At 38.9% G+C, this 23,944-nt stretch overlaps 2 protein-coding genes across 4 annotated transcripts in view; one reads left to right on the plus strand and one right to left on the minus strand.

The window, feature by feature from the left end:
• The first annotated feature begins 113 nt into the window (after positions 1 to 113).
• On the plus strand, positions 114 to 11,704 carry PLEKHA3 (pleckstrin homology domain containing A3). Its single transcript, XM_051787318.1, has 8 exons — positions 114 to 275; positions 2,806 to 2,922; positions 4,308 to 4,463; positions 5,096 to 5,232; positions 6,227 to 6,391; positions 7,523 to 7,566; positions 8,100 to 8,215; positions 9,829 to 11,704. The coding sequence occupies exons 1-8, from the start codon at positions 236 to 238 to the stop codon at positions 9,954 to 9,956; spliced, it is 903 nt and encodes a 300-aa protein (XP_051643278.1). The 5' UTR covers positions 114 to 235; the 3' UTR covers positions 9,957 to 11,704.
• A 3,333-nt stretch (positions 11,705 to 15,037) lies between these two features.
• The window catches only part of TTN (titin), a 241,215-nt gene continuing 232,308 nt past the window's right edge, over positions 15,038 to 23,944 (minus strand). For all 3 annotated transcript variants that reach the window (XM_051787289.1, XM_051787288.1, XM_051787287.1), the window contains 4 exons: positions 17,916 to 23,863; positions 17,675 to 17,828; positions 16,440 to 16,733; positions 15,038 to 16,315 (listed from right to left, as the gene is read on the minus strand). In XM_051787289.1, the coding sequence (XP_051643249.1) occupies positions 16,017 to 16,315; positions 16,440 to 16,733; positions 17,675 to 17,828; positions 17,916 to 23,863 (6,695 nt within the window). In that variant the 3' untranslated portion in view covers positions 15,038 to 16,016. The remainder of the gene's footprint in view (positions 16,316 to 16,439; positions 16,734 to 17,674; positions 17,829 to 17,915; positions 23,864 to 23,944) is intronic.

A 23,944-nucleotide genomic window follows, 5' to 3' on the forward strand; every position in this document is an offset into this window, starting at 1 on the left:
GGAAGCGCCCGCAGGGGCGGCGGGGCTGGGTGCGCAGGGGGGATGCAGAGCGCCCCGCGGGGCGGGCGGCGCCGCTGGGGCCGCCGCGGCCGCCGCGCCTGAGCTGAGCGGCTCCGCCTCCGCGGGGGGGAGGCAGCGGCGGGGCCGACAGGGGAGCGCCATCCCCGCGGCGGCCGCGGCCGCCCGTTCCCTGCGGCGGAGCAGGAGGATGCGGCCCGGCGCCGGGCTCTGAGCGATGGAGGGGGTCCTGTACAAGTGGACCAACTACCTGGCCGGTAGGCGGGGGACCGGGCCGGGGGGCGGTGGTTGGGGTTGGGGTGTGGGTGAGGGGCTCGCGGCGCCGGGAGGGCTCGGCCTCGCCCGTGACGCGCCGCCGCCGCTGCCTCGGGGGGTCCCGCGGGCGGCCGGCGCTGTTGGTAACGCGCTGGCTCAGACATCGCCTGCCGTTCGTGCTCGGAGCCCCGGCGGGCGGCCCTGAGGCGGCTGGAGCCGGCTCCGTGCCTGGGCCGGGGGCCGCGCCTGACGGCGGTGCCAGCGCTCCCCGCGGTGCGGCCGGGCCGGGCCCTCCCTGCGGGCACCGGCGCGGCCCCGGCCCCCCACGGGCAAGGGGTGCCTGGGCTTCGGCCTTCCTCCGGGAACGGCCTGGCCGAGTCTCTCTCACGACTTGGATTGCTCTCAGCAGGACAGGCTGTAGGGAGCTCCTGTATCCCAACCTGTAAAACAGATGATAAACTTTAGCTTCACAAAATGCATTTTTTAGAAGCGCTGCAGACAAAAAAATGCACCAAATGCCAGCATTTGCCAGCAAAGCTCTGGTTTTGTTCGGCTGGTCCTCTGCTGTGATAGTGACACCATCTCCCTCTGGAGCAGGCAGTGGACAGGTGGTGCTGTCAGGGTGAAACAGGTTTCTCCTCTGATACTGTGAGAGGACTCTGGAGGGGTCTTTCCAGAGCTGATCAGCACTGGATCACATACCGTGCTTAATTGTGCCTTGGCAGTATCTTCTTTGCCCTCTGGTTCTTGTGGATCTGCTTTTTAGTTGCCACTCTGCATTTAAAAAGAGTTGTATGCTTACTGTTATAGCTAGTAAATAAAAAAACCAAACCAATTACATGTTATTATTTTTTTATTGCAAAGTGGTGATATGATGTAGTGGGGCCTGGTCTTTCACTTTTTCAATTAATGTTACAACTCGTAATGACACCTGTGCTGCACCATGTCCAGAGAAGGGCAATGGAGCTGGGGAAGGGTCTAGAGAGTAAGTCATGAGGGCAAGCTGGGGGAGGCTAAGCCTGGAGAAGAGGCTCAGGGGTGACCCTATCACTCTCTGCAATTCCCCGAAAGGAGGAATTTCTTCACTGAAAGGGTTGTCAGGCACTGGAATGGGCTCACCAGGGAGGTGGTGGAGTCACCATCCCTGGAGGTGTCCAAGAAAAAAGTGGACGTGGCACTTAGTGCCATGGTCTAGTTGATGAAATCAAAGGTTGGACTTGATCTTGGGGGTCTTCCAACCTTAAATGACTCTATGATGATAGCATCGTAAGAATGTGAATAGTATGAAACCTTTAGCTGATTTCAAGGATTTGTTACCTGAGTAAGCCTCCTGTGTTGAAGTACACTGTTGCTGGATGGCTGCAGCTTGCTCTGTTGGGGTGGCAATTGGGAAGCACCATGGACCACACTGTCATATCGTCAAATGCATTGAGTTCTTGGCCACACAGTTATTGCCATTCCAAACCCTAAGCCGAGTAGGAAGTTAAATTTTGGTGTGGAGTTGTAAAACAGAGGGGTAATCTGCTCCTGTTGTACAGCTGACCCAGACTGTAATGGGCCGCTATAATGGTTATGCTCTACTGGAATATGGTAGTGCAATGTTACTTTTAGAAAAAAAGGTGATTTACTAGGCAAAATGGTTTGCATTTAGTTGTATTAGAAATTAGGGCGTCTATTCCAATGAGTATTGAGTTTTATGAAATAGAAAAAAAAAGAGAAAGAAAAAAAAAAGGAATGCTAATATACTTTCATCCAAGAAGGCCCATGACAGTAATTTACTGTGTGGCATAATGCTGCATAGAATCTCAAAGATATTTGTGTCTATGCATAAATTGCTCTGTTTTGTAGATGTAGTGAAGTCAGAGATCATTATATAATTTTACTAATGCAAAGCTGGTGAAAACATTAGTAGAGGAGCTGGTGTATACTGTCCTCACAAATGGGTCTAGGAGAATAGGCCATGAGTTCTACACACAGTGCCTGACATGTGATTGTTGTTGGGCAATGGAACTGGACTACTTTGAGAGAAAATGGTGTGTTAATACTTAAGTATGACATACAAAGTTTTCACTGAAATACAGTAAGCAGAAGAGACCATAGCATAGGAGTTGGTGACGTCAGTCATTTATTTGTATCTTACGAAGAAGTTCCTACAATCTTAAGAAAGTCTGCCTGAAAAACATACTTGAATGAGAATAGTTTTTCAGAGGGGTGTAATTTATCAGTCTTCAAAACAGGATTTCTTGGTGGCTAAATTAAAATTTAATTTTTCTCTAAAATGGAATATAGTGAAAACAAATACTGGTGATCTTGCATCCAAAAAGAATGGGACTGAAATATCCATATAACACTAGTCTGGTTATAGAGCAGCTCTGGTCTTCAGACTGCACAGATTGTCTACTTCCTGGTGTGTTACAAGGATAATTTAATGTTTACCTCTTTAATAAAAGTTTTAACAGCCAAAGAGATGAATTTGATTTACAATTCAGTAATTAGACTAAACTTTCCTTTTCATGTTTTTGATCTTTCTAGGTTGGCAGCCTCGGTGGTTTGTTTTAGACAATGGGATATTGTCATACTATGATTCCCAGGATGATGTTTGCAAAGGCAGCAAAGGAAGTATAAAGATGGCTGTGTGTGAAATAAAAGGTAAGAATTAATAGTTCTACTTGAGGACATTTTAGCTGCCAGGGAAATAGAAAAGGTCACTCAACATACATTTTTGCAAGTTTTTCTTCTTCTTTTTTGTTTATCTGTAGTTCAGTGTGACTGAACTAGTTCACAAATAAAAATGAATGTGAATAGAGCTCTGTTTTGAGATTTAGAACCCACCATATATTTTTTTTGTTTTAAACAGTTGTTTACATGTGGTTCATGCCTGAAGTTACCTCAACTAGTTGTTTAGTTCTAGTGCTTTTCCCTCCTATGACCAGCGATAGGGACTGAATCATGGATGCTAGTTTTCCAGAAGAGCAGCAGCAGTGACCCAAAACATCATAAACCAGAGATATTTTGTCCTTTGTTTTTCTGAGTCATTTTTACTTTTGTCACTGTTAGCAGCTGCCCATGGGCACAGGTGATGGCAGTATTTGAGTTAGTACATGAACTGTTTGTGCCAAACTGTGAGTTTAGGTTGTGTAGTCTAAGCTTAGGTCAACCTCCTTGGCTAATAGCAAGACATTGTCTAACTCTCCACTGCTGTTAACTCTTGACCTCTTTTCAGATCCCTGCAGATAACTGGGCTTATGATGTGGGTAGTTATATGTTAAAAAATGGAACTTGCTTTACATGGGCCACAGAGTATTTTTCATGTGATAACTCCTTTTTGTTAGTGTTTCCTTGGTGTAGATGAAATCAGTGATGCAAAGTGGGGAAGATAATATTTTTTTTTTGGCCATTTGAGTTGTTCATTTTGCTTGTCATCTTGTTCCTTTGGTGAAGGAAAGATAATAGCTGAAGTCTGGATTTGGGAGAGTCTCCTGCATCCATGGTTAGTGGGGACTACATCTGAAGGAACTGTGGTCAATAACATGAAACTTGGTAGAGTATTCAGTTAAAAATGTAGTACTGAATATAATAGATTGGAAACAAAGTCCACCTCAGTTCTTGGCTCTTCTACCTGAGACCAGATTTCATCTAGAAGAGAGATTATTTCAGTTTTTATCTAATCTCCTGTTAATACCTGTAACTGCGACAAAGCTCTTCAGTTTGCCACATTTAGGCCAGGTGTGGAATACAGCAGTTATTACAGGCTCATACACAGTGTATTATTAATGTAGAAAGGGAATCCCCTCCTTCTGGAGTCTGGCCACTGCTCAGTGTCAAGTCTCTTGACAGGACGATGTGCTGGGCAGAAAGGTTGAGCAGCTTTGGGCTTTTTCATAGTTGGCAGTGATGCACTGTGATGTAGTGTATACTGTGGGATTGTCATAAACATTTTAAAATACTTTGGTAAGTATTTAATAGATAATTTTATGGAGTTGAGGTTATTTATTTTTTTTTTCAAAAAATTTTTTTTTCTCTTCTATCACAAGTTCATGCAACAGACAACACGAGAATGGAGCTAATCATCCCAGGGGAGCAGCACTTCTATATGAAAGCAGTTAATGCAGCTGAAAGGCAAAGATGGCTGGTAGCACTGGGGAGTGCAAAAGCCTGTTTAGCAGATACTAGAACAAAAAAAGAAAAAGGTATGTGTGTTACCTAGAGTATATTACTTTTTCAGATACTTGTTTTCAGATGACCATAGTGCAAATATTGTGATACAAAATCACTATTACTGTCTTTTAATATAAATTGTAGTTATTTCTAGTCATCTCTGGTAAATTCCCCCTCCATGTTTGAGTTATAAGAGGTCCGTTGAGGTGACTTCTTAAGAAGCTGAAATACCAGCAATGTATTGTTGCCACAAGAACAAACATACTGTTTGTAGCTGTTGTGAAGCCATTTCATTTCTGGCGTTTTGACTATTATTTTTTTCTGTAATTTTTCTTGGATGGCTTAATGTAACCATTTCCGGCCACTGCAGTGGGTATAAATTTCATCCAGTAAATTTTTCTACGGTACACTGCAGCTAAGAAAGATTTCAACTTTATTTTTCTTGGTAATATGCCTTTGTCTTAATAGTCATTAAATTAGCATCAGTTATCCAAAAGTAGAAACTATTGTCTGCTTCAAGTACAGTTCTCGACTCGTTGCAGAATCCAATTTTCCTCAAAATTAAGTGGACATTTAAGTGAATTTTTAAACAAAAAGTGCTTAAAATTACAATGTATACATACATTGTAGACAATAAATTGATATTTCCTTGTTTTTTTAATAGAAATAAGTGAGACCAATGAATCTCTTAAAACCAAAATGTCCGAACTTCGTCTCTACTGTGATCTTTTAATGCAGCAAGTTCATACCATACAAGAATTTGTTCACCATGATGAGACTTGCTCTCCTCCTAGCATTGAGGTACAGAATTTCTAGAATGTCATTGGAGAACCTAATTATATAATGCAGCTCAAGTTACTGTTGATGTCTTATGCTTTTTTCATCTCCCTAAGGTTGGGAAACTTAACCTAAGTGCAATTTTTGAGTGCTTGTGTGTATATATACTAATGGTGATTTTTATGTGTGTAAAGTACCTGGATGTTTAAATGTAATTGTACCATGTTTTAAGAAGCAATTGTGTTTCTGAGCCATTTTATTTAATGGCCAGAAGAGCTGTTTTATGAGCAAGGCAATATTTTGTCTTGTTTGGCATCTCTGTTATGGCCAGTGTAGGTGAAACAATCTTGTTTGTCCATTCTTACTTCCTTGTGTAGGAGGGTATTCCATTTTTTTTTTTGAGTGAAAGCTAGTGTTACAGGTATTGGAAACCTGCAGTGCAGTTATCTCTGAATGTGTACAAGTACAATACTAGAACACTACTATTGAACTAGTACAATACTGGATTGTATTTCTGCTTTTGAATGAAAGTTGGTACTGGAAATTATTAATGGCTTCATTCTTTACACTCCTGAGCAGAGTGGGGACAATGTTACTGGTCACTTAGAGCAAAGCAAGGGGTTGATGGTTAGTCACAGCAGAGCAAATTGTCAGTTTACAGGAGGTGAAACTGTCCTGCAGGCTTTTGAGTGCTAAAACTGTTCACGCTTCCTTCTGCAATTCATTTGTTTCACTAAGTGATCTTCTGATACAAGGTAGTCACTCTGAGATATGCTTTGCAGTAAGGCATTGGCTGGTAAAGAAATTCAAGTGTCAGAAAGAATTTACAGTGCTGTCACATTGGTTTCTTAAATTGACCTCATTGTAAGGTGCACATTTGATTAAATAAAATAGGAAATGGAAGTTCTTAGCAGTAATGAGGGAAATTAGTATGCATGGGAGTGGTGGTGGGGAGAGTTGTATTTGCATATTTTCATTTTTTTTTCTTGCTTATGTTTGTACTTTCATTTATTTTCAGAACATGAATGAAGCTTCTTCCTTGCTTAGTGCCACATGTAATACATTTATCACAACACTTGAAGAATGTGTGAAGATTGCTAATGCCAAGTTTAAGCCAGAAATGTTCCAGCTGCCTCATCCTGATCCCTTGGTTTCTCCTGTGTCACCATCACCTATTCAAATGGTTTAAACATTTTGAAATACTATCTTGTTTAGTGTCATATTGTTAGTTGGACTGGGGGGAGGAGTGGCAGAAGGCTGCTGTTGCCATGTGCTATGATGTCAACAGTTGAAATGTTGACTCTGTTATAAATCAGAACTGGTCCTAACTATAAATCAATAATTTTCCATTCCCAGTCTTTGTTTGCTAACCTTTACATCATCAGAGTAATTTATCATACCTGTCAAGCCCCTGTAGTGAGGTATCTCATAAATGCATGAGGTTTAACTTTTCCTCAGTCCAGCTGTTTTTTTCAGAGTGCTAGCTCTACACTGATCCTAAAAATTTTATAACCTTGCCTCCTGTTTAAGTGCTTCATGGCTTGAAGTACTTCAGCAAGATAGCATATGTTTCAGTGTGTATAAGTGAAGATGTTTGTATTAATCTAGTGTGACCTTATTTAACAAAAAAGATAAATAATGGTAAAAATCGTACTTGTATAACTGTTGACTACTGATTATTTCCCTTAGAAGGACAGTGTATAGGGAATCATCTTAAATGTTTTCTCAGTTGTATGTATGGATTCCAAGATGAGCTATAACATGGAATTTTGTTGTGGGAATCTTTGCATTTGCATCTTTTGTCTATTTATCTTTAATCAGTTTACTTACAAAGCTGATCAGTATGATTTAAATTAATAACTTCCTTTGATATGCATAGAGATTTGGCAGTGATATCAGAGAAACCACAAGGAATCAAGAGGCAGGATTTGGCTTTATTGTGTGATAGGGAATTTAAGCATCTATTGGTAAATGTCTTCTGTATATCATAGCAATTAAGAAATGGCTCTGTGAGTAACTTTGGTGCAAGAGGGAATGAGTTCCATAGAAATGAGGTAGTATTTTTTCATAGTAAACTATTTCCCATGTGAGTGTTCTAGAACTTTTGATATTGATGGCAATCCATCTGTTTTCATATAGTTAAATCAGATTTTTAACTAAGAATGGTTACTTTTAATAAAAAAAATTGCCTTCTCTCTTTATAGAGACTGTAAGTAAAGTAAAAAATAATGTAGATATGCGTATTGTTCTCATAAGTAGCTTGTAACATTTTGTTGTGGTTTGTGGTTTGGAATTTATTTTTTTCTCCCCCTAGATGAAGCGTTCCGTTAGCCACCCTGGTCCTTGCTATTCAGAAAGGTAATTTTCTGTTTCATTAAGCTTTTTTCTTATGTCTCAAAAGACCTCCCTGAACTTGCTAACATTAAAATCAAAATGTGAGAATTGTTTGCTTGAGAAAAAAAAATTAAAAGTCATAAATTGATCTAATTTTGAAAACAAATGTCAGTAGCAAATAATGTGTCTGCTGTTTCTAATATACTACTAAAATTTCTTCGTGCTAGAAACTTTGTGTAAATGACTTACTCTGACAAGTTCATGAAATTAGACCTAGAACTTGAAACACTAACATTTTTTTTGAGTCAGTATTTCAGATTCTCACATTATTTTCTTCTGCATGCAAAGATTATATTGCATTTTTATTTCCGTTTTGAGGCTTTACAGCTGTGAAATTAAGACTTAACTATGCCGTTTTTTAGTCTAGTATAGTGAAAAGCATTAAGTAGTTAACAGTCTAATCTAAGTACCAAAGTTATTCCAAATTTAAAGTATATTAAATTTGTTTGGGTTGTTACAGCTTTTGCTTACTAAATACATCTCTTTTTTTTTTGTAGGATTAATCACTCTGTAAAAGAACCAGGTTCATCTGTTCACCGATTTTCTCAGCGACGCAGAAGAACATACTCAGATACAGAATCTTACAGTGATACACCTTCTGAAGATTCTCAGAGTAAGTTGGAAAGGGGCCTTAGTTTTCTTTGTATCTTTCTGTACAATTTATTCCCCTTTTTACAGCAGCTGTTCTAGTGCTGATATCAGCAGAAGGAAAAAAGTTTATTATTAGTTACTTAAAGTTTTGGTTTTAAGATTCCTGTATTATAAATGAAGGCACTTCTGTAGTTTGTTAGCTGGCTGATTTGTTCTGGTTTCCATACATATTAAAAAGGATCTTCCAGCTGGAGTAGTTATATTGAAATCAGTGGGACTACTGGCAAGATAAAATAGGGACACAATCAGAAAAGGGATGTTTGTACTAATAGGCTCTTCCATGTACGATATTCTGGTAAGTGATGTGGAATACTGCTGTTTGCCACCTGCTTGTCCCAAAAGAAATTCTCCCTTTTGTGACCCTTGTGAGTGGTGGGCGGTAGTTTCCACCAGTGCATTGTGGAAAGATGGTTCATTTCAGTGGCTCCTTGTCTTTGGTAGAGAACTGTTCTGAAGGCGTGCAGCCTTGCCAGTAATAAAGATCATGATCAGAATATTATTCCCTCTTAATTAGATGGGCTGTCTGAGTTAGTAGCCAGTTCTTCTGTGGATTTTCCTTTTGAATCTTGCTGTCATTTTGATTTTATCATAGCTCCTCTCAGGTAGACTCTAATTTGACCAGTTCTTCTTCATTAGTCCTGGTTTAGCCTTGCTTCCTTTTGGAATACCTACTGCCTCACTTGGATTTAAAAAGCCTGAGGCCTCTGCATGGTTGAAAGCCCGTGTGAGCAGGAAGTGATAGTAATGCTTTACATTCTATCATGCTTCATGTATTCACACTTCAGTGCCATTTCATTGGGTTTTTGATACTCACATGTTGCATGGTGACCACCTCTTTCACCTGATTCATCTGCCCCAGCATAGAGTATGCCAGTATGTATCTCAAGCTAATAAACTTAGTTTAGATCCTGTTTTGTGTCTGATGACTAAGGTAGGTGTGTATCCGTTAGGCTTCCTGTAACACAAGGCTTTTGCTGTTACCAGCTGGGCCTTCTGGTGTTGGTTACCCAATCTGACTTAGGACTGCTGAGAAGAGGCTTTGTCTTACAAGTTTCTGCTAATATAGTTCCTTACTATTCAGCTCTAGTCTCTAGCTCAGCTTTTCTGGTTTTTTGTTTTCTTTTACTGTTTTAGAAGTTCCCTCTGCTACCTGCCAGTTATCTTAGTTCCGTTTCTTTCCTGTCACGTAGCCTAGTAATACCCAAGTTGCAGTAAGTCACTCATTTCATTTTAATAATAGAAAATATTTTAATTAAGTGCTTGTCAATGCATCAGTTCTTTAAAAAAAAAATCATGTATTCCTCATGAAGAATATGGCTGCACCTCACAGGTTACTGTCTTTCCTAATGTAAAAAATCATTGTATATGAAAAAATTACTTGATTTATGCTGGCTGAACAGTCTTCATCTCCATTATCCTTGGGCATGATATTGATGGAAATCTTTCAGGACAAGTCCAGAGTAATTACACTTCTGATTCCTTATGTATAGGAAATACTTAGCAAATAGAATAATTGATAGATTGGATGATATGTTTTAGGGGTTGAAAATTAAATACTTATTGATCTCTTCACAGGATCTGCTCACTGTTCTAGAAGTGCTGTCAATGGAGATCTAGTATCATCAACCATTCCTGAAGAAAATAAATCAGTGTCAAAGGAAAGATCTGAACTGGAAGAGACTCTTTCATCCTTTTCCTCGTGAAACAACTGAAAGTATTCAATTTTCTATAAATAATGCTATGCAAAAGCTGCTGTAATTATACTGTTGTTATAGGAAGTAGTAATTTCCCTTTTTAGAAGGATTTCTCTGCACTTTATAGAATAACATAAATACTATCTTTGAAGTGTATTTTATCTTTATATAGTTTATTTGCAAGAGTATTTTCCTAATATTTCACAGTTTGAATGTGCATTTTTTGGAACAAATGATGGCTTTAACAGATAAGCATCCACATTTGTAAACGTAGCTCTTTTTAAAAAGTGTGAAGGTCTGACTGATACGTTAGTAAACACGCATTATAAACTTCAGCAAAAATTTTCATTTTTTTGGAGAAAATGGGACTTGTGCCCTGGGCCTCTTGGTCATTTGTACCAGGTCATCCACCCAGAGCTGTGATTGGCCCCACAGTAGCTTTTTTTGCCAGTGTAAGGGCTGTGGGAATGGGCACTAATGGGTCTCTTCTAGCAGCTTGACGGTAATTGACATTGCCGCCTTTACAAATACACGGATATACATAATCCAGTCCTTATTTTTAGCCAATGAAAGTAGAAATATTTAGTGTATTTTTCTAAACAAATGTATAAAAATAACTTAATATGAAGTATTTGTACCAAACATGGGATATTTAATAATTTTTATTTATTTATTCTTTTTTGCATCAAAAATTTCTACCTACTTTCAGTACTAAAGATCTGAAGATCTACTAAAGGCTTCAAAATGTGCATAAATTGTTTCTGGGGTGTGTAGTATCACAAGTAGTTAATACAGCACCGTTAAGATTTACTCTGACTACTTAAGATGTATTTTTAGCAAAGTATTATAGAAGCAAGAGCTAAAATGTTAGACTGTTTTAAGCTGCTGTTGTAATGAATATTTGTATCTATACGTGTTTTATTTATGACATATTTATACAATAGGGAGCTTCTGTTTTTGTGTCTCCTTTATATCATTTGAGGATGGTATACACCAGAAGATGGATTCTGCTCTCAGTTACATCAGTTTAAATTTTACATTAACTGTAAGCGAGGTCAGAGTCTGACTCTCTTAATAATTAATTAGTAATATAGTATAACAGTGCCTACTAGCACCTTGGTCCAGAAGGTTCTTAATGTTAACATAGTAAGCTTTTGGGGATTTTTGGGGTGTTTGTTTAGGGATAAACTTGGTCTATAAAGTCTTAGCTGTAGAGCACTTTAAGCAAGCCATTTACTCTTTTTGATTTACACAATTGATAAATAGATGTACAGGGTTTTTTGCATTCAAGCACATACCAAAATCTGTTTTTATAATCAGATCTTCTTTAATTTGGTTTAACTAGTCTTCCTTTTGTGTATATAAATAATTTGGTGGTTTTGAAGCGGGTTGGAAAGGAGAGATGGGAATGGGAGCTTTCCTTATAAATTTTTGGAATGTTGATTTATCTAAATCAAAATAGGTCCAAATGTTGGGGAAAAACATATGAGCTGTTGCCCACATATAAAATGCCAGTTTATAAACCATTATGCCAGGTTCAAGTGGGATGGAATGGTTTGTACAAGGGATTTGTGGATACCAGCTCAGAGCAGTCATTTGTGCTCAGTTCTTTCAGTTTCATACAAACTAGAATATGCATATCAGCCACACATATGCTTGTACATTTTTTCTGAATGTTTGCTTTAATGTATTCTGTATGACACGACAATTGTAAAAAAAAAAGGTATTAAAAAAGATGTTCAGAGAAGTAAACTACATATTGTAGTGAGAGTGGTGTCTTGAATCGTATGCTGTCTTGGAGCTCCTTTTTGAAATTTCACTGAGGTTTCTGCCAGCTTGTATAGTGTTAAGTATATGTCACATTGACAGATTTTTTTTTTTTTTCTGGCTTTCAACTACTGCAAAGAAGAGAGTTTGGACTTCAAATTGTGCAAAAAAAAAAAAATCTGAGATCAGTGTATGTAGTAGTAAATAATAATTTGAAACACTGCTATAATACAAAAGTTGTAATGATCAGATTCAAGCACAGAATTTGCATGTAATTACTTCTTCACTGTTGTGGGTTTCTCCAGGTCACTAAAGCCATCATTTCAACTTTCTATATGTATGTGATATGTTCCTGCTAAAGTTAAATCAGCTTTTTAGATATGACTGTGCCAAACATCCTAAAAGGTATTTCAGTGAAATCAGTGAAGATGATAGGCTGTGATACTTTTGGCATATGGGGCTAAGAAGTAATTTCTGAAAATGACACTTACCTGGCTGAATCACAATAATTCATGTACAGTAAGACTAAAAATATCTGGATATTCTCACATTTTCATTTCCAAGCTTAAGGAGAGCTTATCAGGAATGCCTAATTATATCACTAATTATATAGTGGAGAATGAGAGCTGAACCTCAACACAGTTAGTACTTTTAGTTTTGATCTCATGTGCTTCTGAAGGGATCAATCTGAAATTATTTTTTTTAAAACAGTATTTATCACTTAAAGAGTATAAGCATAGTATCTATTTAGGTGAAAAGTGATAACTTCTAATTATATATCTGAAGTTTCTAACTTCAGATAATTAGAAATGGAATGCTTAGAAATTACCATCTTATAGTATAATGAATTAATGGTCAGGCATGCAATGATTTGGAGAGCTGTGAATACTGAGATTACAGTGTTCAGGGGCTTTACTGTAAATTAATGCTTGTGTTTTTTTCAACTTAATAATTCAGCTTCACTTTTCTAAACTTCTTTTTTTTTTCTCAGAGAAAGCAATCTTTGGGATAAGAATATTTCAGAGGTTGCTTCTGCATAAATGTTTTGTACTTCATTAATTTAAAAATTGAATTCTATTTATGTATCTATTAAGGTTATTTGCACAAATGATAATTTTTGCTCCTTATGCCCCTCTCAGTTTAAGTATTCTTAAATGTAGATATTGTTCCTGCCAGTATAAATTAGAAACTTTTAAAAGGGGTATAATACCTGAGTAAAGGAAATACTCATGTCTGAAAACTAACTAAAATGTGGTAAAATGTCACAGTTATTTATCTCAGGCTGCCACATGTAAAGTGTTAGTAGAAAATATATAGCTCTATAGTAGGATTTATACAGCAACTCACGGAGCTTTGTTAAAAAGTTTTTCTTTAGGCATCAACACACAGGAAACCTTAACACCAAATGCCTTCATACACATACCAGTGGCAGGATATTCTAACTTTCTAACTATTCCCATAGTGCAATAGATTTAATCTTTAAAGAGAGCAAATACCAGCTTGTAAAGTTAGAAGTCCCAATATTTGACCTGAATATAAGAAGTAAATAGTTAAAATGTTTGTTTCATGCAGAGACTGCTTAACCTATTGTCTCGAAAAATGTTATTCTGTAGGGAAGTGTTTTGTGAAATGGAATATTGAAGCTCTAGGCTGTGGCTTTAGTGATGTCACTCCGTATTAGCATTCGCTTAGCAGTCTTGTGGAAAAACACTGGCTCAGCTGGTTGGCCTGTAACATTATCTATTAAAGCCGTGTTTCAGCAAAGCCTGTAAGTATTGTAAATCCTATTTTTAGTCATGTAAGTGACTCATCTGCCTGAAGTTAGGTGTGCTTGCTTAAGCACTGTGCAGAGTTGGGCCAAAGAGATACTGACAGAATGAACTTGCTTACACTGCCACTCTATCAAGTAAGTATATCTGAGACTCAAAAGAGGCCGTATAAGATTGAGCTTTCAGTAGCCTTTGTGGAGAAAAGTCCATGGTTAAATCTGCAGATACTGGCTGTCACTATTTCTTTCTGCTGCAGTGACCAACTAACTAGTGTATTTTTAGTGTTAATTTTCTTATGTGCCTGTGTATGCGAGTTGGTTGTTGGTTAAACAAGACTGTACTTATGTATTTTTGTGTCTTGTACTGAGTTTGTTGGTTGAGGTTTTTTTAAATATCTAATGAAATGAGAATTAGAAGCTTTCTTGAGGTTTTTTTTTTTCTTATAGTGGTTTAAAGATTAAAATGAACAGCTTTTTCTACTTCATTTTTATTATTCTTTACATTCCTCCCTAAGAATTACCATGCACTCTTAAACTCTTTCATCTTTATGATTGTTTCTAAATGTTCCTGGTTGCATTACTTGACAAAGTTTGGATTTTGTCCTGACCCTTAGGTCTTCTGAAATCCTTATTTTTATTTTAGTCCTTCTTTCATTCTTAGCTTTCCTGCATCATGTGGATAGATGGTGCTTGATAATGTGTAGGTTTATAGGAAATTATAAAAAAAGAAGTGGGCTTCTATAGTGAGTCTTTTTGGAATAGGTTTTTAAACAATCTACCTGCTTTACTACTTCTGATGAACTTGAGCCTTTTTTTTTTTCTTTTTACTAGTAATGGTATGCTGGGAGTCATAGTGATGCAAAGTGTTTGCTAACTAATGTTCCTGCTACACTTAAGAGAATTTTCAGCCCCTGAAGTGTTGCATTGCTGTGTGTGTGTGTGTTTTCTCTCAAGGTTTTTCTACAGACCAGAGTGAATTCTAGAAGCAGAGTTACACCTTGGACCTTGATACTCTTTTTCCCACAGATAACAAAATTTGGACCTGCCTACATGGTACTTGTGATTCACAACTCGTGCCCCCCCATCCCCCCTGCCCAAATGTAAAGGCAGGCTTTACTCATACAGGTATGTCAGCTGACTTGAGGAATGGAAAACTGATGGGACATAAGCCCTTAATAAGCCACGGGAGGTCCAGGCAATTAGGGTCAGCTAGTCTGTAGTAATTGTAGCTGCCAAAAAAATAGAGGCTATAGAGGAAAGTGTGGAAATAACAGAGCAATAAGAACAGCACAATGCTTAGATATGTGCTAGAATTTATCCTTCGACAACGACGAACCTCTGATGAAAATTTTTTTTTAAAGTCTGACTTTTTTCAAGGCTGACTGGTGCCCAGGATGTTTGTAATAGCTACCTGGTTTAACAGCTAACAACAGTTAGCAACCTGGTTTACATTGGAGAATTGCATTTCTACCCCATCTTTTTTTTCAGCAACTTTTTCTGCAGTGTAGTACAGGAACTGTAAAAACAGCGTAATAAATAAAGAAGGAGTCACAGATTTTATGGTGCAGAAAGCATGCTTTATTTCAAATGAACAATTCTATCTCAAGGAGGTTCAACAGCTAACAAGCTCTATCACTACATTAGGAGAACTACAGCAAATTGAAGTGCAGGGCGGTATTTGATGTTGGAGCAACAGTTTGTTTTCAAACTGTGGTTCATTGCTTAGTTGCCCAGAAGCGACTACAGGGTGTCTAATTCTACCACACAAACTCAATCACTGCACCCTATGAACCTCCGAGATGGGGTACTGCTGCTGCACTTGAATACCTAAATAGCTTTGTTGATTAAGGGGATGGCCAGGTGATGTTACTTTTTAAAAGCTATTCAGGCAGTCAATATGTCAGAAACAGTACGCATTGGGTGAACAAAGTGCTGGCCGCTTGCACTTTGTCCAAAAATTGTCAGTCAGGTATGGAAATTATGACATAATCAGATCCAATGTAAAACATTAAAGCAATGCTTACAGGAGGGTAATTGCAAACATCACCAATGCCTTACATTTCTGATTCAACATAAATATTTGTGCATGTATGAAATACTATGCACTGTATCATCTCTTAGGTGTAGGTAATCTTCAACAGGGAGACTCTCTACCTGTTGAGGCATTCTTAGACATCAACAATGAGTTGAGGCGCAAAGATTAGTTAAATGTTGAGCAGGATAGTCATTTGCTAGGAAACTTTCTCCTGCCAACTGTGAGTTCCAAAAGTTACGTTTCAAAATGTCATAAAATAAATGGTACAAAACTTCATAACCGTTAACTTCGGCTATATACAGTATGTACATGTCAGTGAAAAAAGTGTTTTAAATTCTTAGGTCAATAATGACTATAAGTCATAATGTATAGCTCTGGACTTTGTCTCATTCAGGTAGGTAAAAAAATATTTTTCTTTTTATATTTACATATCAGATATTTCAGTCCATATATGAATCACTTGTAAAAAAACAAGTGTAAATAATACATATCGAGCTCTCTAATGTGATCGAATATTAATATTCACAGAGGCAGAATCGGTACCAAATTCATTTCCTAAATTCAGGGTATAAAGTCCACCGTCGTTCTTCTGGACATCCATGATGATCAGGGTGGTTAGATCTTCGCTAGTTTCAATGTGGAATCTGCCTTGCTGGTCCTGACTGGTTATTTTTCTCCCCCTGCAGTACCATGTTATTTCAGGAGCAGGGTCACCCGAAAAGGCACAGGATAGTGTGAGAACTTTTCCTTCATCGATGCTGATATCGGATGGGAGAGCTTCAATTTTAGGTGGTACTCCTTCATAAAACAGGAAAAGAAATAGCAAGTTAGTCTGTTTCCACTAAGCCATGCAGCAGCTTCACTCTGAGGACTACTTCAGGATAGCAGAAGCACTAACTCTACCAATAATCATAATGCTCACCTCTCAGACCTGATTTGAGCATTTTACTAGTTGAACTCTCCAGTTGAGCCATACTAGATTTCCCCATAATACTGCTGGAGCTCATCTCTACAAAGGATTCTTTCATGGAGGACATGCTTTTGGCAGACATGCTTTCAAATTTCATTTCAGTCATGCTGCTACTGCTGAAACTGCTGAATGAAGCCTCTTGTTTAGAAGAAGCCATTTGAAAGGACTGAGAAGAAAAACTTTCGTGCATGCTTGCGTCGCCACTGGTCTTCAATACTACCTCTTTTGGAGGTTCTTCAACTAGAGCTGAGGAGCATTGCAAACATAGAAGGAAAAAGCAACAACATCACATTAACGAACAAAGTCATGCAGTTCTGTCTGGTTAATTTTACAGAAATGAAGAGACAGCATACATTGCTTTCAATGGAAAAACTGCAGTGGAATATAAAATTGTTTTCAGTCATTTGATTCAAGATGTCCAAGTCACAAACGGTAATTTAGAAAGGAAACAACTAGGCAATGGAAAGTACTGGTATGTATGAGCTTGAAGGAAAAACATAAATACTTTAAAAAACCCAGGTTATCACACAGTGTTTATTAGAACTATTAGACATTAGAATTAGATACTGAGAAATTGTGTGTTCAGTTCATGTTTGTAGAAGTTGTGAAACATTTTCAAGTTCTTACAAACATGGAATAGTAAAGTCTGTATTTCACTGCATTGTTCTGTACTTATAAAAGGTAACAGAAAAGCTCAATCACTGCAGCTTTGCTTTAAACCCAAACACAGTCATACAAGCAAATCATAGCCACCCCTTGATGCTAGGAGCTGGGATATGGTACAGCCAATAAAATACTAAACCCAGTTCAGTTAAGTTGCCATAAAAAATTTTAATTGCGGAATTACTTTGTTTTATTGGAACAGATTCTGCTAGTAAATGAGGAAAGAGTAATTACCAGCACCAAGGTTTTAACATACTCATTCTAGAATGAATGCTCAAATACTCATAGCTTTCTCTTAACATGCATCTGTTGATGTTATAGAGCACCTGTGTGCTCCTCTGTGGGTGTTAAAAAGATTTGTAATGCTGTTTTAGTTCTGTATATATAAAATACAACAGAAAAATGAACTTGTTAAAATATCTAAGTCAACATTACCAGTAACTTTTATCATAAGTCGTTTTAGTAGACACATCACAGAAAAAGTTGTGATTATTCTGAACACAAGACCTGGAGAACAAACTTACGGAGTACAGTTAAAGATGCTGTAGCAGAGCACTGCCCATGGTAATTTTTTGCCTTGACTGTGTATTTTCCAGTGTCACTCACTGCTGCATTTCGAATCTCAAGAGAATATATATTTTTAGAGCGAGTTACTCTGATATGTGATGAAACTGCAATCTGAGGAGGGAAAAAAAACGGTTTAATTAAGATCAGTTTTATGAATAATTCTATTTTTTCAAGTAAATATATTAAATGATTACTTACAGGTTGATTATTCTTTAACCACTCAATTTCAGGAGAAGGATCCCCAGAAACTTCACAGGTGAACAACACGTCTTGTCCTTCATTGACATTTTGAGACTTAGGCTGCATGATGAATGCTGGTTCGTTGGAGCGCTCTTTAGAGAAGGTCAGAACATACTGGCATTTAATAATGCCTTCGTCAGTTTTACCCTCACAGGTGAGTATACCTTCTTCTTTACTACTGGCCTTTTTGATAGTTAGCGTGTGATCACTTCCAGAAACACCATATCTGTAATCCTCTGAATTTCTCAGCTCCATTCCATTCAGCACCCATTTTACTTCAGAGGCACCAGGAATGTTGGCCTTCAGCGTCACTTTCTGCCCTTCAGATACTGTCATTTTAGTTGAAGAAGCTTTAATTTCTGCTTTCACTTGTTTGATATCTTCAGTAACAACTGACTTTTGAATGACTTCTTGAACTGCAGATTTCTCTTCAGTTGCAACTGCTTTTTTCTTTTGAGTAGAAACTGTAAGCAACTCATCTTCTTTCTGAACTGATTTATGAGATTCAGATACACTTCTTACCTGGGAATGGATATTTTTAAATACTTGGCCAGTAAACTGGAAGTTAGTTTTTGAAACACCTGCTTCCCCAATAATTTCACAGGTGTATTCTCCTTTATCAGATTCCACAAGCTCATGGATTTTGAGCTCATAAGTGCCATCTGCTGAATAATGAAACTTGAAATGATGGTCTTCTTTCAGTTTTTTACCATCCTTGTACCAAGCCACTTCTCTGACACTTAAAACATTGCTTTCAACTGCACAGGATAACTTTACCTTATCTCCAAGAGCTTCTGCTTTCAGGTGCTGTTTTATCTTTGGAGGAGAAGCAGCTGGTAATTGTACTTTCTCTGCTGGTACTGTTTTGTCTCCAGGTGGTGACTTAGCTTTTGGGGGACTGCTGATGGGTTCAGGAGATTTCACTCGTTTAGGAGACTTAACTGGCTCTGGAGACTTTACATGAGGCTCGGGAGATTTGATCCTTGGAGGTGATGTAATTGTTTTTTCAGGAATTCTTGTTCTTTGGATGGTCAAAGTAAAATGCGCTTCCTGTCTTCCTTCAGAGTTTTCCACTACAACAGTGTAACTTCCTTCATCTGACATCTGGACCGAAGAAATTTCAAAGGTAGACTTGTACTGTGTTCGTGTTACTTGGAAGCGCCTCGAAGAAACAATGGGTTGACCTGCACGGAACCATGTTATTGTTGGTGCTGGTTCACCATCAACATCACAGGAAAATCTCGCAGTCTCCCCTTCGGAAACTGTGATTGATCGTGGCTTTGTAAGGATTGTTGCTGGTAGAGTGCTTTTAAATGCCTTGTGTACAGTCCTTTCTTCCAATGATTTTTCTTCAGCTGCAGTGACTTTTTCTTCAGAAGCAGCGTAGTGTTCATAGGATAAAAGTGATTCTCTTGTTGCTGACATTTCTGATTTGACCTCTCTTACTGAGGAACTAGCTTCTGTAGCAGATGCTTTCTTAAATGAAGAGATTGCATATGCCTCTGTTTTTGTCAAGTCAGGTAAAATTGACCTTGGTACTTCTTCTTCTCTCCTCTGGGAAGAGTATGTAGTGTAATCTCCTCCAGTAACATCTAGCGTTGCATAATCAGAACATTCCCCTTTGTAGTTTGTGCATACAGCCCGGTATGTTCCACTGTCATCAATGTGGCAATCAAGAATCTCCAGAGTTAATACACCACTGGTATTAGTAAAGTGTATCTTACTGCTCTCCTGGAGCTCAATGCCATTATGATACCACTTCACTTCAGCAGTTGGTTTTGATTGGACATTTAGAATGAACCTGGTATTATGGCCACATGGTACCCGGTGTGAACGCATTCTCAGGGTAATGCGAGGGGCATGGTCAAGGGTGAAAGGCTGCTGAGTCAGAACTTCATATTTCCTTTCCATAGTTTTTTGAGTTTTCAAAGCAGATTTCATGGACTCATATCTAGAAAATATATCAAATCTTGCCATCCTCTCAAACCGTGAGAGAGATCTTTCACTAGAAACTGGGCTAGGTGAGCGTGGTCGAGTTCTCTCTGGTGTTGGGGATCTTCTCTCACTTTCTTCAGGAGGCCGTGAGCGAGGTCGAATTAATTCAGATACAGGACGCATCAACTCAATGTAAGTTGGAGAAAGGGATCTTCTTCTCCTTAATAGTCTAGAGGGAGGTGAAAATTCCCTGTGAACATGTTGCACCATTTCTATTTCTTCTTCTTCTTCTGATGCGATCTCAGTTATTTCTCTTTCCCTCCTTCTCCTGAGTCTACTCTTTTCTTCTTCTGCCATATATTTGAGCTCACTCTTGTATTCAGAGAGTCGTTGAGCAGTGCCAACAGGACGGAGCAATTCTTCATCCTCCCTCTCATCCATTATTCTTTGCTTCTGTTTAGGTGGTCTGTAGGCAGCCCTGTCATGGCGTTGACGAAGTTCTGCATAGCTTGCACTGGTCTCAGCTTTAGTTGGGATGTGATAGCTTGAATACCTCAGCTCTCGTTTTCTTTCTTCCTCTGAACTGACCTGTGCTGCTGCAGTAGAATACCGAAGGGCAGACAGTTCAAAGCGGGGGGGGCTTCTACTTGGTGGGGAAGCAGAAAAGCCTAACTCCAGCTCTTCTTCAAGGCGCAGTCTTTCCTCTTCGGTTCTCTTCATGGCTAAGTAGTCATCTATAGGCATAAGCAATTCCTCATCAGACAAGTCACCAAGTGATCGCCGCCTTGGCCTATAGTAATATTCATACTCTGGAGATGGGGTACGCCGACGTGCTGGTCTCACAATTTCAAGATCATCTTGTGTTAGCTTTGGTATGCGCCATTTAGGCTTGTACTGGTCAGAAATGCGTGGTAGTGGCATCACGTAAAATTGTTCCCACCTGGAAAGACGTATGCGTTTCTGGCGTTTCTGAACAGTCCTCTCAAGTTTTCCTGGCATTTCATACTGGTCTCGCAGCCTCTTGTACCACTTCATGTCTGACAGAGGCACATAGTGTTTAATAGTCTGATCTTCCTCAAGAGCAGCACGTACATGTTTGCGAGGCTCTGGGACCTCGTATGGCATACGAAGTCTTCTTTCCTCCTTCTTTTCCTCTTTCTTAATTTCATATTCACCTTTGACAGTCTTTGAGCTAACGGCTGGTTTATATAAAATAGCAGCTTCTCTGAGAGCCTCTTGTGCAGTTTGTGTCAGTGGAACAGCTTCAACCCCAGCAAGGATTTCTGCCATTCGTAAGGTCTTGTCAATTTGCCTTTGTACATGCTTCTCCCGCTCTTCTTCAGTCTTGTACTCACGCTTGACATATTTCACGCGTTCAACTTTTAGATAAGCCTGACAGCTTGTAGATCCAGCACTGTTAGTAGCAGTAACTCTGTAATAGCCACTGTCTTCTGGTAAAGTATCTCTGATATGCAAAGCATAATAATCTAAACCTTCGTGAATTATATCAAAGTTGGGACCAAAGGATAGAGGTTGACCATCTTTCTCCCATTTCAGCGTTGGTTTTGGTACACCAGATACCCTGATCTCAAAACTGACACTTTGGCCTTCTTGACATTCAGCATTTGCCAGCAGTCTTTTAAACATTGGCCTGAGTGTGGCATCTGCTGGAGGCGGGTGTGGAATCACAGTCAGCTTAGCTTTGCAGCTGTCTTCACCAAATCTATTGCGTGCTACTATACTGTATTCAGCATCATCCTCTTCAGTGACATTATTGATGACTAGTTGATAAAGACCCTTGTCTGATTCAAAAGTATACTTCTTATCATCATCACCAGGTTTGATTTTCTGGCCTGATTTGAACCATGTGAGGCGAGGTTCTGGGTGAACTGTTATAGTGACTCCAAACCTGACATTTTCTCCGACATACGCAGTGCGGTTATACAAAGGCAGAGTGAATTCTGGTGGATGCTCTAGCAGTCTCATAGTATCAACCCGTCGTTTCACTTTTCTAACAGTTCTGCATCTGTAGTGCTCAGAAATTTCCCTCACACCTTTAACAAAAAGTTCTGCATAAGAGCTGTCTTCACCATAGTCATTTACTACCTTGCATCTGTAGGTACCATCATCTGATTTAGAAACATCTTTGACATACATGGTTGCCACACCTTCTTCATATTTGATTTCATATTTCTCATTGCTTTCTAATTGTCTCATACCGAAGTACCACGTGACTTGTGTGGATTCATCATAGTTTTCAATCGTACATACATATTTGGCATGCCCTCCTTCTTCTGCAACATTATGCTTTATCTGCCCAGCAAGGGGCCCAATGTCTATTGGTGCAACTTTGACTTTAGCAACTGTTATGCCTTTCTGGGATCTAATCGCACCTCCACAGGAAATGCGGGCTACTGACACAACTGTGTTCCACTCCTTCTTTACTAGAGTTTGGTAGTAACGCCTGTGCCTCAAGGTCTTGATGGCTTTAGTGCTGGTCTTTTCGGTCTGCTGTTTTAGCCACTCATGATTAAGAGCTTCAGCAGCTGTCATCCGAGATTTTCTTTCTTTTACTAGTAGACGATCAATGAAATCCATAGCCTCGACGCTTATGTCTTTGAATGCTTCATCATCGAAGCTGTATTCAGCATTTAGAATATTTTCAATAACTTGTTGGTTTGTTTCAGCAATGAAAGGATTAAGGCCACTGAGAAGTATGTATGTTAGAGCACCAACTGACCACATGTCAGTAGCTGCGCTGACCAAGTCATGGTGATGTACTTCAGGTGCGTAATATTCAGGGGCAGTGAACTGGAGTCTAAAGCTATCTCCAGGCCTCAATTGTCTGGCTTGACCAAATTCTACAATTTTAACTACAGAGCTTCTTCTTGTGAAGTAAATAATATTGTCTGGTTTAATATCAAAATGTCCAATGTTATGGCGATGTAAAAATTCTAGTGCATCACAGACCTGGCGTACATAACTTACTATTTCTCTTTCATTCAGTTCGAATGAAGGTGTGCTGATTCTTTCAAAGATGTCAACTCCAGAAATGAATTCAAATATCATGACCAATTCTTCTAGGCTCTCAAATGATTCATGAAGATACAGGATATTTTGGTGCCTAGCAATGTTTAGAATGGAAATTTCTTTCTTTACCAAAACTTGGTCAGCGCCCTTTACTTTGACAAACTTTGCCAGGTAAGTCTTTTTTGAAACTGCCTCAACACAGCGGTGTGCAATGCCAAATTGCCCACGTCCAAGCTCTTCTGCGATCATATATTTGTCATAGAGTTCCTTTGTAGAATAGTGAGCTGCTTTAGCTGCTGTGACTTCTCTCGTCTCATCAACTTCTTCATCATAGTTCATTATTCTAGTCTTATCTTCCTTTGTTACAACTGGATCGGTGGGTTCAGAAGGCTGACTTTGGCCAAACTTGTTTTCTGCAATTACACGGAACTGGTAGGTGGTCTTACCAAATAGGTTCACCACTGTGTATCGTGTATCACGAGCTTGTGCAACACGAATCCATCGCTCTGCTGTTGTAGCACGTTTCTCAACAATGTAGTTTATGATCCTGCTTCCACCATCTGTAGCTGGTTCATTCCAGGTTAAGTTGACTGAATCCCTTGAAATGTCAGTTACTTTTAGACCTCTTGGTGGATCAGGCACATCAGCCACATCTAATTCAACTGTTTTTTGATCAATTCCAAATCTGTTTTTGGCACAAACAATGTAAAACCCTGCGTCTTTTCTGTCAACACCATTTGGGAAAACAAGAGATGTGAATGATCGTGTGACAATGACTTGGTAGTGTCCATTAGTATCAATGAGATCTTGTCCCTTCTGCCATGTGATCACGGGGGGAGGCTTGCCACTGAATGGAATCTTGATGCTCACCACTTCCCCTCGGAGAGCATGAACAGCTCCCATGCCTTCCAGGTTTTTGGGCAAGTGGATCTTTGCAGGAACTGGAATAGAAAGAGGAAGAAAAAACAACACATGACTAAAAGCACATGAGAAGAGCACCTATAGTCTAAATATTCAAAGCT

Source organism: Manacus candei, unplaced genomic scaffold (genome assembly GCF_025592945.1).
Source record: "Manacus candei isolate 608988 ecotype Guabito, Panama unplaced genomic scaffold, ASM2559294v1 h1tg000023l, whole genome shotgun sequence".
NCBI classification, from domain to species: domain Eukaryota; kingdom Metazoa; phylum Chordata; class Aves; order Passeriformes; family Pipridae; genus Manacus; species Manacus candei.

Coding starts and splice junctions, on each gene's coding strand:
- PLEKHA3 (XM_051787318.1), top strand. CDS start 236: ATGGAGGGGGTCCTGTACAAGTGGACCAACTACCTGGCCG. Junction 2,923..4,307: donor GGCTGTGTGTGAAATAAAAG/GTAAGAATTAAT, acceptor TTCTATCACAAG/TTCATGCAACAGACAACACG. Junction 8,216..9,828: donor ACCTTCTGAAGATTCTCAGA/GTAAGTTGGAAA, acceptor ATCTCTTCACAG/GATCTGCTCACTGTTCTAGA.